At 35.9% G+C, this 18,838-nt stretch overlaps 1 protein-coding gene across 1 annotated transcript in view; it reads right to left on the minus strand.

Moving 5' to 3' along the window:
* Positions 1-18,838, minus strand: part of RHBG (Rh family B glycoprotein) — a 101,214-nt gene that overhangs the window by 32,053 nt on the left and 50,323 nt on the right. The window contains exons 2-3 of the mRNA XM_053705234.1: positions 7,675-7,861; positions 1,838-1,988 (exon numbers count right to left, since the gene is read on the minus strand). Of these exons, the coding sequence (XP_053561209.1) occupies positions 1,838-1,988; positions 7,675-7,861 (338 nt within the window). The remainder of the gene's footprint in view (positions 1-1,837; positions 1,989-7,674; positions 7,862-18,838) is intronic.

Below are 18,838 nucleotides of genomic sequence, written 5' to 3' on the forward strand. Positions count from 1 at the left end.
TGATTTAGGGGATGTAATGTGCAGAAAAGTTACCTCCTGTGAGTGTTTCTGTGGGTGTCTGTGTTTATGTCTTTGTATGTGTCTCTATGAGTAGGTATGTATTTTTTTTCTGTGGGTCTCTCTGTGAGGGTGGGTGTGTATGTCTTTGTGCATTCTCTATGGATGTCTGTGAGGGTGTGTGTATATATGTGCATTTTCTGTGGGTGTCTCTGTGAGAGTGTGTGTATGTCTTTGTGTGTTTTCTGTGGATGTCTCAGTGAGGGTGTGTGTGTATGTATGTCTTTGTGTGTTTTATGTGGTTGTCTCTGTGTGTGTGTATGTCTTTGTGTGTTTTCTGTGGGTGTCTCTCTCTATCTCTGTGTGTGTATGCCTTTGTGTGTTTTCCGAGGCTCTCTCTGTCGGTGTTTCCTTGGGTGTATGTGCAAGTTTGTGTTTGAGTTTTTGTGTGTGTGGGTCCCATGTCTGGTTTAGGCCATTTTGACCTTACTACTGATTATTCACATCTTTCTACAGACCTTGAGACTAATGAGACCTTTCTGGAAGTCACCAATCCACCATTTAACCTTTAAATTATTGTTTAGGCAGTTCAGGGCCTTACATTCAGCCACTGCATGCTGTTGTCATCATATAGTTGGCATCTTCCTTGTCTAAAAGATCATCAGAACTCCATATTTTGTTTTGCAAATCTCCTTTTTTGTCAAAACTGTAGTCTACCTCATTATTTGTCAGGTCAATGTAAACAAGTGCTTAGTGTCTGTTTGGGTGTCTGTGTCTGAGTGTGCGTTTCTTTTCGTGTCTGCTAGAGTGTCTATATGTGAATCCTTATGTTTGAGTGTGTGTTTCAGTATATGCGTGTGTTTGTGTGTTACTACCTTTACAACATTTCCAAGTTTGACTACACTTAAAGTGCATATATGTTTTAGTAACTTGGTCAAAAATTGCACATATCAAAGGGGGCCCTGATTAATGTTTAATGGTTCTAGTGGCGGCCCTGTATACAGTATATATGTATATATATATATATATATATATATATATATATATATATATATATATATATATATATAAAACTATATATGTGTACCTAGGTATTTATGTATTTATATGTGTATACATGTATTTACAGACATATATACACATATAAACACATACATACATATGTACACATATATAGGCATATATATATACAGTTTCTAAGTGCATTGGAGCCCTCTGCAGTTAAGTAGATGAAAACATGTCAAATCATAGTTATGCAATATTCATAAGTTTTATACTGTGTATTTACTGTAAATATTTTACATTCCAATGTTCCGCCAATAGGGTATGGTATTTTATTAAATGGATATTCTATAATCATCTATATATATATATATAGGTATAGATATATATTTGTGCAAAATACCATCAGATATATGTAGAAATATGTATTTATGATAAATAGAACATATTGTTCTATGTGAAGAACATTGGAATGTGAAATATTCATATTTTTATGTCTGGTTAGCACACTTAAAAATATGCGATCATATTTGCATGTGAATAGGGTGTTTTTTCACTTTTTTTGCTCCGTTGTCTTCTATGGGGGAATACGTTATCACATGCACGATATTCCGAGTTCGGCTATTTATACGCATCAGGTTTGAAAACAGTTTACTGTCAACTTGTAATGCAAGCGCTAATCGACACACAAAGTGCTTACTTATTTTTTTAGTATATTGACATATTCACAAATAATCTTACAATGACTACAGTTTTTCTGCCATACATCATTAAATTATATTCCCTATTTAATAATTATGGCATGAAAATATCTGACCTTCTTCACAGTGGAACTTACCCCTACAATATTGAGAATGATGAATTCATTAATTCCAAACAGAGTCACTTCAAACAGGGTCATTATAATGAGCTGGACGGGGCTGGTTTTTCCTAAAACTGCTCCAAAGGAAATGAGAACTGCTCCCGTGCAGAAATCTGCATTGATCATGCTGTAATATAGAAAGTTGGTTATTAAAGAATAACAAGAATGTGTATGTCAGCAGAGGCAAATACAGTAGGAATAGGTGAAAATGCTAGGTATTGGACTTTAATTGACAGATATAAGGTCCTTGGTCAAATAGGTTAATGCAGTAGCTAGATGCATATTTATTCAGACTGCATGCAATATATACAATAAAATAGGGTGTATTAACATGGGCACCCACAGGGAGGAATTTGAATGTATGATTTATTTCTTTTAATCCTTCTGAATAACTGACTCCATTTTAATGGAACAAACACAGTATTCTGGAAGTTGTAGTTTACTGTTTCACTTCCAGTGTTGCGCCATGACAGTTTATTGTCCAGCATGCAGTGCACAGTGGTCTGGAGTGAGCTTCCTGGAAAGGCAGAAAGCTTTTGAATGAGGCCAATGTCTAGAGACATGCTTGGCCAGTCGATCCCCTTTACCCTCAGCTTCTTTAGCAAGGCAGAGGTCACCTTGAAGGTGTGCTTGGGGTCGTTATAATGTTGGAATACTGCTCTGTGGCCCAGTCTCCAAAGGGAGGGGATCATGCTCTGCTTCAGTACGTCACAGTACATGTTGGCATTCATGGTTCCCTCAATGAACTGTAGCTCCCCAGTGCCAGCAGCACTTGTGCAGGCCCAGACCATGACACTACCACGACCATGCTTGACTGTAGGCAAGACACACTTGTCTTTGTACTCCTCACCTGGTTGCCGCCACACACGCATGACACCATCTGAACCAAATAAGTTTATCTTGGTCTCATCGGACCACAGGACATGGTTCCAGTAATCCATGTCCTTAGCCTGCTTGTCTTCAGCAAACTGTTTGTGGGCTTTCTTGTGCATCATAGAAGAGACTTCCTTCTGCAACGACAGCCATGCAGACCAATTTGATGCAGTGTGCGGCGTATGGTCTGAGCACTGACAGGCTGACCCCCCACCCCTTCAACCTCTGCATCAATGCTGGCAGCACTCATACGTCTATTTCCCAAAGACAACCTCTGGATATGACGCTGAGCACGTGCACTTAACTTCTTTGGTCGACCATTGCGAGGCTTGTTCTGAGTGAAACCTGTCCTGTGAATCCGCTGTATTGTTTTGCCCACCAAGCTGCAACTCAGTTTCAGGGTCTTGGCAATCTTCTTATAGCCTAGGCCATCTTTATGTACAGCAACAATTCTTTTTTTCAGATCCTCAGAGAGTTCTTTGCCATGAGGTGCCATGTTGAACTTCCAGTGACCAGTATGAGAGAGTGTGAGAGCGATAACACCAAATTTAATACACCTGCTCCCCATTAACACCTGAGACCTTATAACACTAACGAGTCACATAACACCGGGGAGAAAAAATGGCCAATTGGACCCAATTTTAACATTTCCAGTTAGGGGTGTACTCACTTTTGTTGCCAAAGGTTTAGACATTAATGGCTGTGTGTTAAGTTATTTTGAGGGGACAGCAAATTTACACTGTGTTGTCACATGAAAATATATAATAAAATATTTACAAAAATGTGAGGGGTGTACTCACTTTTGTGAGATACTGTACATACACACACACATACATCACATATAGACACACACATACACACATAAATACAAACACACAGATCACATATACACACACACACATCAAATATAGACACACACATCACATATACACACATACACACACATCACATATACACAGACACATCACATATACACACACATCACATATAGACACACACACACCTTACATATACAGTATTACAGCACCCTGGATTTTATTGATTTATGTCTTTGTACTTTCATGTTCCATTATGAAATTTAGATCAAAGACCAATGTACCCAGACTGTTCTCTGAGTAACATTGTGAAAGATTTTCCCTAGATAAAAGAGTTATAGAAAATCTTTTACCCTGTGCCCTATAAGTTAATGAAAATTATCTAATTATTAGGACCAGGGTTTATATGAACTGCAGGGCCGTCTTTAATATTGACTGGACCCTGGGCAAACATTTTCTTGCCCCCCCCCCATGCAATTTCGCTCTCCACCTTAACATCCCAAAAAACAACTAAATCTTTTTTTTTTTTTTTTTTTAATTATTAGCCCAGCAGTGAAATAAATTGCAATATGTGAAATTGGACCTAAGCAGTACTAATAAGTAAATAAATATATAAATTCCTCCACTGTGGATTCATTTAATATTCTTTTGAATGTGATTCTGGTGTGAGGTTAGCTGGTTAAAGAGATTTAGGGAGCAAAGCAAGGTAAAGACTGAGGAGGAAGCATGGAGGTGCAGACAAATATAAGTTTACTGACTGGAACAGCAGAACTACTATGGGAAGCTGTAAAATCTGAGACAGAGAGAAAACAAAAACTATAAAAATAAACCTTACATTAATGTGTGAAGTATCAGCATGACACTATTACATCAGCCACAGCAGCACATGCTAGGAACAAGTTCCCTCTCACCCTGCTGCATGGGGAGGGGTGTGTGTGCATTCACTTATTCTTCCCATTGACACCTTTCTACAAAGCACTGTTCCCCTAACAAACTTCAGTTAGTTGATCTTAGGGCCACAGCAGAAAGAGCAGGGCTAAGGGGACCAGCAGACTGGATGCTGTCTGTCCAAGGCTGCATGGATACAGTGTGAGATGAGTCACACAGCCTCAAGACTGAAGAGAGCAGTGTATGCAGCTGCACAGATGCTCAAATCCTCACGCCCTTGCCGCTCCAGCTTTCTGCTGCATGCGCCTACAGTCAGCCCTACCCAGAAACAATCCCCACACCAAAGCAGTGACTTGGTAACAGTGGTAACCCCAGTAGGACCTTTTCTGATGCAGAGGGAATGGCTGGATACCGAGTTAGGTCTTTGCATTCAGTGCTGCACAGTGCACATCTAAAACAGCACATGGCAAAAGCTTGGCATGTCACATGACACCGGCACGGTCTGGCACAGTTTAAAACAAAAATATATAAACAGAGTACTTTTGACTGTGACAGTAGTCACATCAGCAGTCTGGTATTTTTTTTAGAATTCTTGGGCCCCTCAACAGAAACTGGGCCCTGGGCAGCTGCCCCTTTTGCCCTGTGTTAAAGACGGTCCTGATGAACTGGATACCTGACAGTGTATCCATTGTAAAATAATTTTATCACATAAAAGTTACACAATCCCAGGCTGCAGTTGTGTACAGAATAGCTGTGAAGTATTAATGTTCTACACAGAAAATATTGCCAGCCGGTGGCATTATGAAGTAGCTGGGTGGGGACAGTATAATATTTTTCAATATTTTAAATCCTACTTAGAGGAATAGAAAATTATGTTTCTTAGAGTGACATATGTAGATATATTCTATACATGTCAAGACCTTGATATACATATCAACATTTAAAAATTGAACCTCATCAAATCTAATTATAAAAAATGTTACATTTAAGATCTTTGGTAATTTTTGCTGATATCCAATCACGAATTATTTTCTGTCTCAGCTCTTGTGTGCACACTTTAGCGCTGAATGGCCCATTGAGCGTGCATGAGAGCGTTTCTGTGTTCAGTTGCTCAAGAACTTGCAATCCTTTACACCCCGTGATGCAACTTATAGTGTTACTGTGACATTGCAGTGTAAGGATTGCAATGCACGTGTGTCGGTGACCATTTGTATTCTAAATGATAGGTGTGTACAATTACACTGATTAAAAGTTGTAAGTCATTTCTGGAGGTCTGGGGCATCTGTTTCAGCTAAATACTATTCATAATTAAATGCTTACACAGAATTCATTAGAGTATGTTGTTTTAAGACTATGGACCCTGCACTACTGAGTGTTTAACCCCAACAAATGTGGAAACACACAGTAAAAGTACTGCTGGTCCAGAGAAGAAAACACTGCTGATGTGGAATACTTAGATGGTTGTGGAACTAGTGCTAGTGATTGGATCAGCAAAGTTTTCATCTTGGGACCAGAAATGCTCTGCAGGTCACAAGCGGTACTTCTACTAATGTATTACAGCATGTCGTTTTTTTTATCCATTAATCTTATGTGTTTAATCCAATATTGTAACGTTTGATAACAAGTTTTCTATCCCTTAATGTATCTAAAGCACAAATTAATTGCATATTTTAACGTAAAATGATTTAATGATAATTTGTGCAACAAATATTGAAAAAAAATCTGTATTTGCTAATGTTACTTTAATATTGGCTTAAATTTTACCCAGATGGTGTGCCCTGACAACTTTTTTTTTATATCTGCTTGATAAAAGTAAATAAATATATGAATATGTGTGTTTCACAGCTGCCATCTTTTGTAGGATACATTGCTGAGCTTGTGAATTGGTCTTATGTTGTATACCTTTTGCATGCAAGGACAATTAGCCCATAGCTATCACAGTCAATTTCAGGCGAGGGATAGAACCAAGACCATAGCCCAGGTTTATAACTTACAAAGAATATTGCAAAATGCCTAAAAATTAATTATTCTCTGTATCGACATTCAAGAAACTCAGTTTTCAAGTAGCTACTTATTAACAGGCTGGATTCATTACTGATTATAGCGCTCTAATTAGATATCCAGTACAATCCATATGTTATCCTGTATCACTAATCTGTGCAGATTTGGATGAAATCTCTCATAAATTAGTGAACAAGCGACAGTTTACCCAAAAATGTTCTCCTCTTTAAATTGTTCCCAATGATCCATTTTAACCAGCTGAAGTGTATTAAATTGTTTACAAATAACTCATTTACACCTATTTTGGCATTTGAAATAGCCATTTTAACCTGTGGTATCCACACCTATACTAAAAGTTTCTATACTTAAGTATAGGCTATTGACAATTACATTCCCATTGGGGTACAGGATAGTTAAGCAATAAAATGTTAATTTTCCATTGTTCTATTGAAGTATTGAGCTTTGGTTTACAGACAAATATAAGATAAGGAAGCAAGTGTCTGTACACAAAGTGATAACATAATGAGATCTGATTTTACTTGGAAGCTCAACCCATTTTAATAGGCTGTGGTTTAAAAGCACAAAACAGCTAATTTATATACACAAATAAACCTAAAAATTTAATTTTTTAAACATTTTATACTCTGCAGCTGGTCATTGAAAATACATTAAGAAAATGTTACAGTATACTGTAGCTTGAATCTGATCAATAGAAAAAAACATAGGACTTGAGGTTTATTTTTCTAAACAAGTCCTTATAATTCTAAAAATGTAGGCTGACCCCTATTGTTTTATATATTTATTTATTTGTAGCTAATGGGTTACTTTTACAAGACTAAGGGGCATATTTATCAATCTCCCCTTTTTTCCGTATGCTGTCGGCATTTATCGATGTGCAGCGGACATGATACGCTGCTTCATATCATGTTCGCTCGCACATTGTTAAATATGCCCCAATATATATATAAAGTTTAAAGTTTGAACCTAATATTAAATGTATTCTGTCTAACAGTGGATGTAGTACAATGCATCAGAACGCCATTAGTTAATAGTATGCTATAGTGGACTTTGATAATTGCTTTATCTGCCAGACTTGATTGCAGCAGATTCGTCTTTGTTATTTCACATCTGAACATCTGACTAAATTTGGCCTCAGCTACAAAGAAATACAAATAATCACAAAGAACAAATAATCACACCGCAGCATATTGCCAGATATTGATCTGTCCCACTAACCTTTCTATCCCAACATGAATTTTACCATTAGAGAAGCCGTGGAAAAAACCCTGAATGAGTGTAGACCACTGTAGACCAAAGGCAGCGATTAGGAAGTTGAAGGCTACGCTGCTGAAACCGTAAAGCTTCAGAAATGTCATCAAAAATCCGAAACCAATAAATATCATAGTGTGGACATCCTGAAAACCTGCAAAATACCAGAGACCAATCTTATTTTATATCTTAACAAAAAAATATATAGTTTTATTAATAAACACAATTCTCATAAATAACTATCTACATTATCAATGCAATTTTCTTACAGATCTATGTATAATTGGGTCAGCAAAGAGACAAGATTATAATTCATTTTTTCTTTGTTTTATCTAAAAAGGGCTTTTGGAATTTTTTTTTTTTTACATCATTGTCAGAAATTGGCCAAAGTTTTCTTGCAGAGACATAACCATCTCCACCAAAACTGCTGTTTTATGTGCTGTTGAAATAAAAAGGATGTTTTATAGATAAACGGTGCTGTGAAGGATTTTTTTTTAATTTTTGTCGCAAAAAGCTGTGAAGGTCATCCATATTAGTCAATGAGCATATCACGGCTAATACAGCAGTATTCATTTCAATTTAAATTTAAAGGGACAGTCTACACCAATATTGTTATTGTTTAAAAAGATAGATAATCCCTTCATTACCAATTTCCCAGTTCTGCATAACCAACAAAGTTATATTAATACACTTTTTACCTCTGTGATTACCTTGTATCTAAGTTTCTGCAGACAGACTGCCCCCTTATTTCAGTTCTTTTGACAGACTTGCATGAACTAACGCCCTCTAGTTGTGAAAAACTGTCAAAATGCATTCAGAAAAGAGGCTAAAAAATTTGCATATGAGCCTACCTAGTAAGAATACCAAGAGAACAAAGTGAAATTGATGATAAAAGTAAATGGGAAAGTTGTTTAAAATGACATGCCCTATCTGAATCATGAAAGTTTATTTTTTACTAGACTGTCTCTTTAAGGAGACAATAAACACCTTGCACTTACAATATTTTTCTGCATTCTTCCTATAGCTGAATCAGCAGAGTCTGAATGTTATTAGAATAGGTTAACCTTGTTTGCTGCAATTGTATTTTAATAGCCAAGCTCCACCCACCACTTATTTGGAGAAACAACTTGAGTCTAGAGGTGACATGGCTTGCCTATGTCATTGTGTTAACCATATCACCATTGTTGGTTTCACCAGAAAAGGGAAAAGAACAAACTGAAAATTATGGAGAGATATATGAGGCCAGTGAAGCCTTTAAATTACAGAAAAGGGGGACAAAATAAATAATGAAAGTATATTGCAAATTTTAAGTCGCCAGTGACTTACGGCAGTTTATGATCTGCCGGCACGTAAGAAAAAAACATAAAAATGTATCGCATGTAACAGTCTAACCTGCCTCCCAAAAAGAAACCTGACACATCAAAACCCCTATATCTGCCATCCCACCACATCGCAACTAATAATAAAGTGTATTAACCTCTAAACCACCATCCCCCCACATCGCAACTACTAACAAAAGTATTAACCCCTAATCCCCAACCCCCCCACATAGCAATCTACCTAGTACAGTTATTAACCCCTAATCTGCCAACCCCTCACATCACAATCTAACTAATAAAGTGATTAACCCCTAATCCGCCATTCATCCACAACGCAAATAACATAATTAAAGTATGAACACCTAAACCGCCAACCCCCCACAACGCAATCTACCTAATTAACCCCTAAACTGCCTAAATGCAAATAATTAATCTAATCACTAACACCCCCTAAATTAACCCCAATTACCTAAAATAAAAAAGACTTCCTTACTAATACATTATTTAAAAAGTACAAAAATAAAAAAATCCTAACTTAAAATTAAAATAAAAAACCTAACATTACATAAAACAATTAATATTAAATTAAAATAAAAAAATCTAATATTACAAAAAAATTTAAAATCTAAAATTATAGAAAAAATGAAATTATCCAAAATAAAAAAATGTAAACCTAATCTAATACCCCTATAAAAACAAAAAAGCCACCCTAAAATAAAAACACCCCCTAATCTAAGAATAAACTACCAATAGTTCTTAAAAGGGCCTTTTCTAGGGCATTGCCCTAAAGCGATTAGTTCTTTTACTGTTAAAAATGACAAATTACCCCCTTAAAAATAAAACCCCCCACCCACCCAACCCCCCAAAATAAAAAAAACCTAACTCTAAAAAAACTTAAGCTACCCATTGGCCCTAAATGGGCATTTGTATGGGCATTGCCCGTAAAAGGGCAATCAGCTCTTTTGCTGTCCATTAAAATAAAAAGACCCTAATCTAAAAAAAAATCACCCAAAAAAACCCTCAAAATAGGTATTCACTGTTCCTGAAGTTCAGCGGTGAAGGTCTTCTTCCAGGCGGCTCCATCTTCATCCAGCGTGGGGACATCTTCTATTTTCATCCGGAGCGAAGGTGGCGCAAAACGAAGGCGGTGTTGAACAGGACCGGCGGCCGCAGAGCAGGACCGGTGGCCGCGGAGACATCCAGCGTGGAGGATCCTTTTCATGTGATCATCGCCGCACACTTAAGATTGAATGCAAGGTACCCATTTTATATTGGGGTACCTTGCATTCCTATTGGCTGACATTTTCAAATCAGTCAATAGGATGAGAGCTACTGAAATATGAACTACATAAAATTACACAAAGGGGTTATAAATTTAGGGCTAGATTATGAGTGGAGCGGTTGTTTGCGCTCCTGCTCATGCATTAACTCTGCTAGATGGAGGCTTTATGCGCGCGTTGGGTAGCGCGCATATTACAAGTTGAAAGTAAAATGTTTTTGCTCAAGAGATAATGAGACATGCTCATAAAGCCGAATGTGGAATATTGTGACTGCGTTAACGTATTCCCCCATAGACTTTCTCTGTGTGTTGTATTAATTTGTTTGTAATTTTTCCTATGGGCCTTGCACCCAGACCTGTCTGGGGTTAACTGCCTGTGACTCTGGGGACAGCAGAGCTTCCTGTGAGTGCCATTGAGCACCCAGGGCTAAGCATGTTGCAGGGTCATGGGATGTGTACCCAGTCCAGCCTGAGAGTGCAGTCCCCTTCCGTGTTTTGTATATGTCTAGGGTGATTAAATAAGCCTGTGCACCCTTCACTTGTTCCCAGTTTGTTTAGCTGCTTTAGGGACCCAGGTTTTGGAAGGGACCTTGACGTGAGTGCTGGACTTTCTCTGTGTGCTGCGTATATATATATATATATATATATACACATATATATATATATATATGTATATATATACAGTATATATATATATATATATATATATATATTTATACTGTATACAGTATATATATATATATATATATACTGTAAATAAAAATGTATATTAAAAAAATATAAGAATATCTATTTTATATTCCCCTATCCTATGTGAACAACATTGGAATGTGAAATTTTACATGTTTTCAGCTATTTGACTACAAAGGGCTCCAATGCACTCACAGATGTCTATATATGTATACATATGTATATATGTGTTTATATGTGTATATATGTTTGCAAATACATATATACACATAAATAATTAAATACATCTGTACACAATCACACACTGTACTTTTAAATGTAATTTTGATGTTTCTTGAGCAACTTTTTAGACAAGCTTAACAGTTAACCAGAACACTGAAGTTGTGTTATCCCCACGCGCATTTAATTCAATTGCGCTCAAGCGACCACGTTTACTTTCAACCTGTAATATGCACGCTACTTCCTTAGAACCGCGATAAACCCCTTTTCGCTCGCACGCAATGGTTATCACGCCACTCGGAATCTAGCCCTAAGTAGACAGTGAAGGTACACTTTGTCTTCTTACATTTATGTTAACAGAAATATATTAATTTCCAAAACACAGAAATACATTTCAATGTACAATAATAGCATATCTGTTATTATAAATATTTTATTAGTACAACTAACAATGCCACTCCATATGGTGCAATGCAAATTATAGCCTGTGGGTATTCTGACTTACCCCTGTTGAATTTCATAATATATAATCAAAAATATAATTATCTGTCTAGGTATCTCTGCATATCTATCTATCTATCTATCTATCTATCTATCTATCTATCTATCTATCTATCTATCTATCTATCTATCTATCTATCTATCTATCTATCTATCATCTATCTATCTATTTATATATCTATCTAATAAAAAAAAATAATTATCTGTCTAGGTATCTCTGCATATCTATCTATCGATCTATCTATCTATCTATCTATCTATCTATCTATCTATCTATCTATCTATCTAATACAAAAATGTAATTATCTGTCTACGTATCTCTGCATATCTAAAGGTCAATCTATCTATCTTATTATCTATCTAATCAAAAATATATTTATCTATCTAGGTATTTGCATATTTATCTATCTAGTTATCTCTGCATATCTATCTATCTATCTATCTATCTATCTATCATCTATCTATCTATCTATCTTATTAACTATCTAAACAAAAATATATTTATCTATCTAGGTATCTCTGCATATTTATCTTTCTAGTTATCTCTGCATATCTATCTGTCTATCTATCTATCTATCTATCTTATTATCTATCTAATCAAAAATATATTTATCTATCTAGGTATCTCTGCATATGTATCTATCTAGTCAACAATATGTCTATCTTTCTAGGTATCTCTGCATATCTATCTATCTATCTATCTATCTATCTATCTATCTATCTATCTATCTATTTTTTTAATGAAACATATATCTATCTATCTAGGTATCTCTGCATATCTATATATCTGTATATCTATCATCCATCTATCTATCTATCTATCTATCTATCTATCTATCTATCTATCTATCTAGGTATCTCTGTATATATATATATATATATATATATATATATATATTTTTATTATTATTATTATTATTATTATTATTATTCTTTATTTATAAAGCGCCGACAGATTCCGCAGCGCTGCCCATGGGCACAAGGATAACAGTACAGTGGAGAAACAATACGATAAGACACAACATTTTACAGACAAATACAGGGGGAATTGAGGGCCCTGTTCCTGTGGGAACTTACAATCTAGATGGGTAGGAGGATTGGAAACAGGAGGTGGGGACTGCAGAGGTGAGAATGATATTAGTGAGGAGATAGAGGGCAACTATCTATCTATCTATCTATCTATCTATCTATCTATCTAATCTATCTAATCTATTTTATCTATCTAACCTTTCTAATCTATCTATCTATCTAATCTATGTTATCTAATCTATCTATCTATCTATCTATCTATTATCTATCTAATTAAAAATATATTTATTTACCTAGGTATCTCTGCATATTTATCTAACTAGGTATCTCTATCTATCTATCTATCTATCTATCTATCTATCTAATCTATGTTATCTAATCTATCTATCTATATATCTATCTATCTATCTATCATCTATCTATCTATCTATCTATCTAATCTATATAATTTATCTATCTAATCTATCTATCTAATCTATTTATTCTGTCTATTTGTATGCCTGTCTGTCTATTTATATCCGTGATTCTGTCTGTGTGCAAGTTATGTGGTATAATTAATCATTTCTATACTATACTTGTTACTCCTGCTGAAAAAGGCAGTGCAGTTCCCCTCTCACCCTGTAACAGAACCCATAATAACCTGTGAAGCGTAAAGTGCCCAGCACAGGAAAAAAACAACAGAACAGGTGAGGTGTGACCAAGACCGGGGACAGAGTTCTGCTTATTTGTTTTCAACTGAACAAACTTGCAGATCATTTTCACATTGAAGAGTTTCACCTTGTGTAAATTATAAAAGTCTACCAACTTGTTCTAAGGGCTTCATGCTACCTGAGTTCATTATGTGGTTTTAACTGTAGTGATTAGAAAGTACATTGGGAAAACCATTCATAATGATTTAGAAAAACATTTAAAACGATAACCAGTAATCGAATGCAGACTACTAGTGTGTCAACAGGTTTCTTAGTTAAAGGGATACTAAACCCAATTTATTTATTTCATGGTTCAGCTACAGCATGCTGTTTTAAACAACTTTCTAATTTACTTCTATTATCAAATTTTCTTCTAATTTACTTCTATTATCAAATTTTCTTCATTCTTCTGGTATCTTTTGTTAAAGGGACATAAAACAAGTTAGGATAGAGGCAACATATAATAATATGTACTTTAATTACTTTATCTGCAAATTTATACTGCAGCGCCTCACCATTAACCCTTTCTTTTAAGTGTCCGAATTGTACAGCTCTAACTCCCCCACAGAATTCCTTTTATGGCTGCCTCTATATCCACCATTGATATTGTAGAATGCAATACTTTAACAGTCATTATCTGCTGGAGCATGCCTAGAAGCAAATAAGCTGCTGGGACTCAGTTAAAATACAATGGGGCATATGTATCAAGCTCCGTATGGAGCTTGATGCCCCGTGTTTCTGGCGAGCCTGCAGACTCGCCAGAAACAGCAGTTATGAAGCAGCGGTCACAAAGACCGCTGCTCCATAACCTGTTCGCCTGCTCTGAGCAGGCGGACACACATCTCCGGAAATCAACCCGATCTTGTACGATCGGGTTGATTGACACCCCCCTGCTGGCGGCCCATTGGCCGCGAGTCTGCAGGGGGCGGCGTTGCACCAGCAGCTCTTGTGAGCTGCTGGTGCAATGCTGAATACGGCGAGCGTATTGCTCGCCGTATTCAGCGAAGTCTGGCGGACCTGATCTGCACTGTCGGATCAGGTCCGCCAGACTTTGATAACTAGAGGCCAATGCTTGTGTTTCTGATACTAAACACTGATAAGGAGGGGGATGGATCGTCTACTCCAGAAAGCACAGCTTTATAAGTAATTTTGCTTATTTTTGAAAATGATTTTAAAATGTTTGCCTGCAATTTTGAAACATTTTTTATGCAAACTATTCTTAGCCCTTTTAGAATATGCACAGATCTCAACAAGTTTTATGGCACTTTAAATTGGAGCGCGCACTTGTCTGGAGCCCTATATGGCAGCAGCTTTGCAAGACTATTATCCATTTACAAAAGCAGTAGATGGCGGCAATATTTCCTGCCATATAGTGCTCCAGATGCCTACCTAGGTATCTCTTCAACACAGAGTACCATGGGAACTAAGCAAAATTTAGAAAAGTAAACTGGAAACTTTTAAAAAAAATTGTATTTCTGGCTTGCATATCCCTTTAATAACGTTTTATTAACCAGTTTGTTGCCAGTCCTAGGACCATTTTGTTTTCCACCTCTCGCCCGTGACCTGTAAGCCTTATTTTATATATTATGGATACATAATGTGATACTCCATATTCCATGGTGTGCTGACCATTTTTGTTTTGTGTTTCTCAGAACCAACTAGTCAGTTTGATAATACAGTGTGTGTGTGTAATGTAGGCATGTGCACTCAGCATTTGTTCACCGCTAAGCATTTAAGGGAAAGTACTTAAGGAAAGTACATTCACAAAAAAAATTGTCATTGAATGTAATTTAAACTTTTATGGGGTTTTAAAGTTTGAGTTTAATATCCCTTTAATGTTGGCCAGGTTCCAAATGTTAGTATTTTAAAAAAGTAAACCCCCGTCACACCATCTACTAATAATTCATTTGTACCTCAGCTTTTAGATATGACCTTTTTGCATTAACATGTATTAATATGCATTAACAGAATCCTATAATAAGCGATAGAAAACAAGAGGGGCGCCTCATGTGTATATCAGTATGCCAGACAATAAGGATAATGATGATAAGCCAAGTGGGTACTCACATTTGGCCCGAGTACACTTATTTACTATTCGGTGCAGGCTGGAAACTAAGGTGTACCAGCTAACCCTTTACAATATGGCAAGGTAATCCAACAGTAGTACAATAGAGTGGCTGCTCTCCTCCTCACAGAATGATTCAGAGCTAGATAGAAGGTAAGAGACAAGAGGGGCACCTCATGTGTACATCAGTATATCAAACTATATATAAACATCAATAGCCAAATGGGTACTAACATTTGGCACAAGTACACTTATGTAATGGTAGGTGCCGGCTGGTAGCATCAGGTGTACCAGCTAAACCTCTCCAGGTGTAGATGAATCAGTACAGGAGGATCTTGGGGCTGAGAAATGCGTTGTATTGTTAACCATTGCTTGTCAATGCTTTTAATATTTGTTTTAATAAACTAAACTTGTTTTACACAAGCTTTGGTTCATTAACTTCTTTAGCAGTTATACGCTCTGCTACTGACTATTCACCAGCAGCTAATGTGACAGGATCCCCCTGTACTGATTCATCTACACCTGGAGAGGTTTAGCTGGTACACCTGAAGCTACCAGCCGGCACCTACCATTACATAAGTGTACTTGTGCCAAATGTGAGTACCCATTTGGCTATTGATGTTTGTATATAGCTTGATATACTGATGTACACATGAGGCGCCCCTCTTGTTTTTACCTTCTTCCTATAATAAGCAAAGCTAAAACAACACTAACAATGACCTACAAACATTACATGTTTGATGGTGTGAATGAAGAAAAAAAAAAGGAAACAACCTACTCGCGTGCAAACCCAATCGCATATACTGGAGTGCGCTAACCCAACATGAAAATATGAATATTTCACATTCCAATATTCTTCACATAGCAGAATATGTTCTATTTATTCACAAATACATATTTCTATCTATACAGTATATGATGGAATTTTGGTACAATATATATATCTATAACTATATACAAATACATATATAGGAATATCTATTTAAATATAAATAGAACATATTTGGTATGTGCAGAACATTGGAATGTGAAATATTTACAGTAAATACATAGTATAAAACTTTATTAAATATGAATATTGCATAAATATGTTTTTATATGTTTTCACCTACTTGACTGCAAAGGGCTCCAATGTACGTATATATATATATATATATATATATATATATATATATATATATATATATATATATATATATATATATAAAAGGATTTATATATAGGGTATTACATGACCTCATAATATATATGCAATATTTGATTTCTCTGAGACTATGCACTACATAATAACAGGATACACCAGGGTTGTCCCCGTTCTTCGGATACACTGGCAATATAATCTCCTGCTTCAGATATGAGGTCACAAAGAAATGTCTGGGCTTTATTAAATTATATGGGACATAAAATAGTTGTGTTTGTTGACAGTATTCTAATATATATAACTAATGTATTTTATCTAATCTTTTTTAATGAAGGAATGATTTACTGTGGTCAAGTCTCTAACTACAAATGTAAATTTACTAAATCAGAAAACTTAAATATTATTATAGCACACAAGAATTTAAAGATCTTTACTCCTTTCATTGGCCGACAGATAGAATAACACATCATGAAATTATATTAACAAGAAAGTCAATAAATCTTGTTAGAAATGTTAGTAACATATATAGTTACAGTTAGGTGTTTACAATGGACCAAAATAGAATATAATGATATTTTGAAGGTTCGGCAGGAATGTTAGTATATAAGTAATAAATCTGAGGCCCCATAAGATGCCTGAACAATGTAAACAGGTCCCAGTAAAGGTCATGTTCAGCCAAAAACAATGCAATAATGTCTTGTTTTAGGCATTAACACACAATGTAATCCATCTGTATAGTCTCTAAACTTACAACCTTTCATATTTGAAAGTTTGTCAAAGCCTTGCTAATCCTCAATTTAGTTTAAACTTTCTTTCTTTCGAGTTGCAAGTGTTCTGAGCAGAGCTAGGTGGACTCTGGGGTTGTAGTTAGGCAATTGTGGTATGTGGCCTGCCAAATCCTCCTCAGCCCAAAGGGGATACAAAGTAGAAGGTTACGGGCGCTTTGCACCCCCCCTACTAGAACCGTCACTGAGTTTGGATTAATGAGGAAAACATATAATATATCTATTTACAGAAATGCTGCAGGATGCGGATCTTTGCTATAAGTAAGATCATACTGATTGATGCACAGGAAGCAAAAGGAAACATATAACAGACCTACCTTCTATTACCAAAGAGATGAGCAGTATAGTACAGTTGCTGTTATTTACACAGGGGTAAATGGCAATGATTGTTTTCATTTATCCAATTCCATAGCTAAAAAACTTAATAAACTTCATACAACACTTTTCCAATTAGTAGTTCCCCAAAACATTTTGGAATGGAAAAGAAACTGACATTAAAGGGACAGTCTACTCCAGAATTGTTATTGTTTAAAAAGACAGATAATCCCTTTTATTCCCCAGTTTTGCATAACCAACACTGCTTTGCAATTACCTTGTATCTCAGCCTCTGCAGACTGTCCCCTTACCTCAGTTCTTTTGACAGACATGCATTTTAGCCAATCAGTGCTGAATCTTAAATAACTCCACAGGATTGAGCTCAGTATTACCTATATGACATACATGAATTAGCAGTGTCTAACTGTGAAAAACTGTAAAATGCATTCAGATAAGAGGCAGTTCAACGGCTTAGAAATTAGCATTATGAGCCTACCTAGGTTTAGCTTTCAACAAAGAATACCAAGTGAGCAAAGCTAATTTGATGATAAAAGAAAATTGGAAAGTTGTTTAAAATTGCATGCCCTATCTGAATGATGAAAGTTTAATTTTGACTAGACTGTCCCTTTAACCCCAATATTGGATGATGTTAGAAAACAATTAATCAAACAGATACACTAGGTGTTCTATCAGTTAAAGTTAAAAAATGCATAATAAGCACTTTTATACTCACATACCAACTGTACCCACAATGCCCCTGTGCAGATCCTGTAAAAGGACACACATATCTGGTTTTGGAACACAACAGGTTAATTGCACACATATCCCTTATTAGCATCACTACACACTATTTCTAAGGGATAGAAAGATCAAAACTGAAGTGGGCATAGGTGCATTTCAATTTAAATAGAAGCATTTTTGCAATATACTTCCATTAGCAAAACACTGACAATACCAGCTGAAATTCAGACATCAGTATTTACCTAAAACAAGTGCAAGATTGTATTCACCCCTTTGTTTCTTTACTGAAAAAAGCACCAATTAACATTACAGAAAATGTTTGATATACATAGACTAAACAGAACCGTAACACTGCATT

This window comes from Bombina bombina, chromosome 1 (assembly GCF_027579735.1).
Source record: "Bombina bombina isolate aBomBom1 chromosome 1, aBomBom1.pri, whole genome shotgun sequence".
Lineage (NCBI taxonomy): Eukaryota > Metazoa > Chordata > Amphibia > Anura > Bombinatoridae > Bombina > Bombina bombina.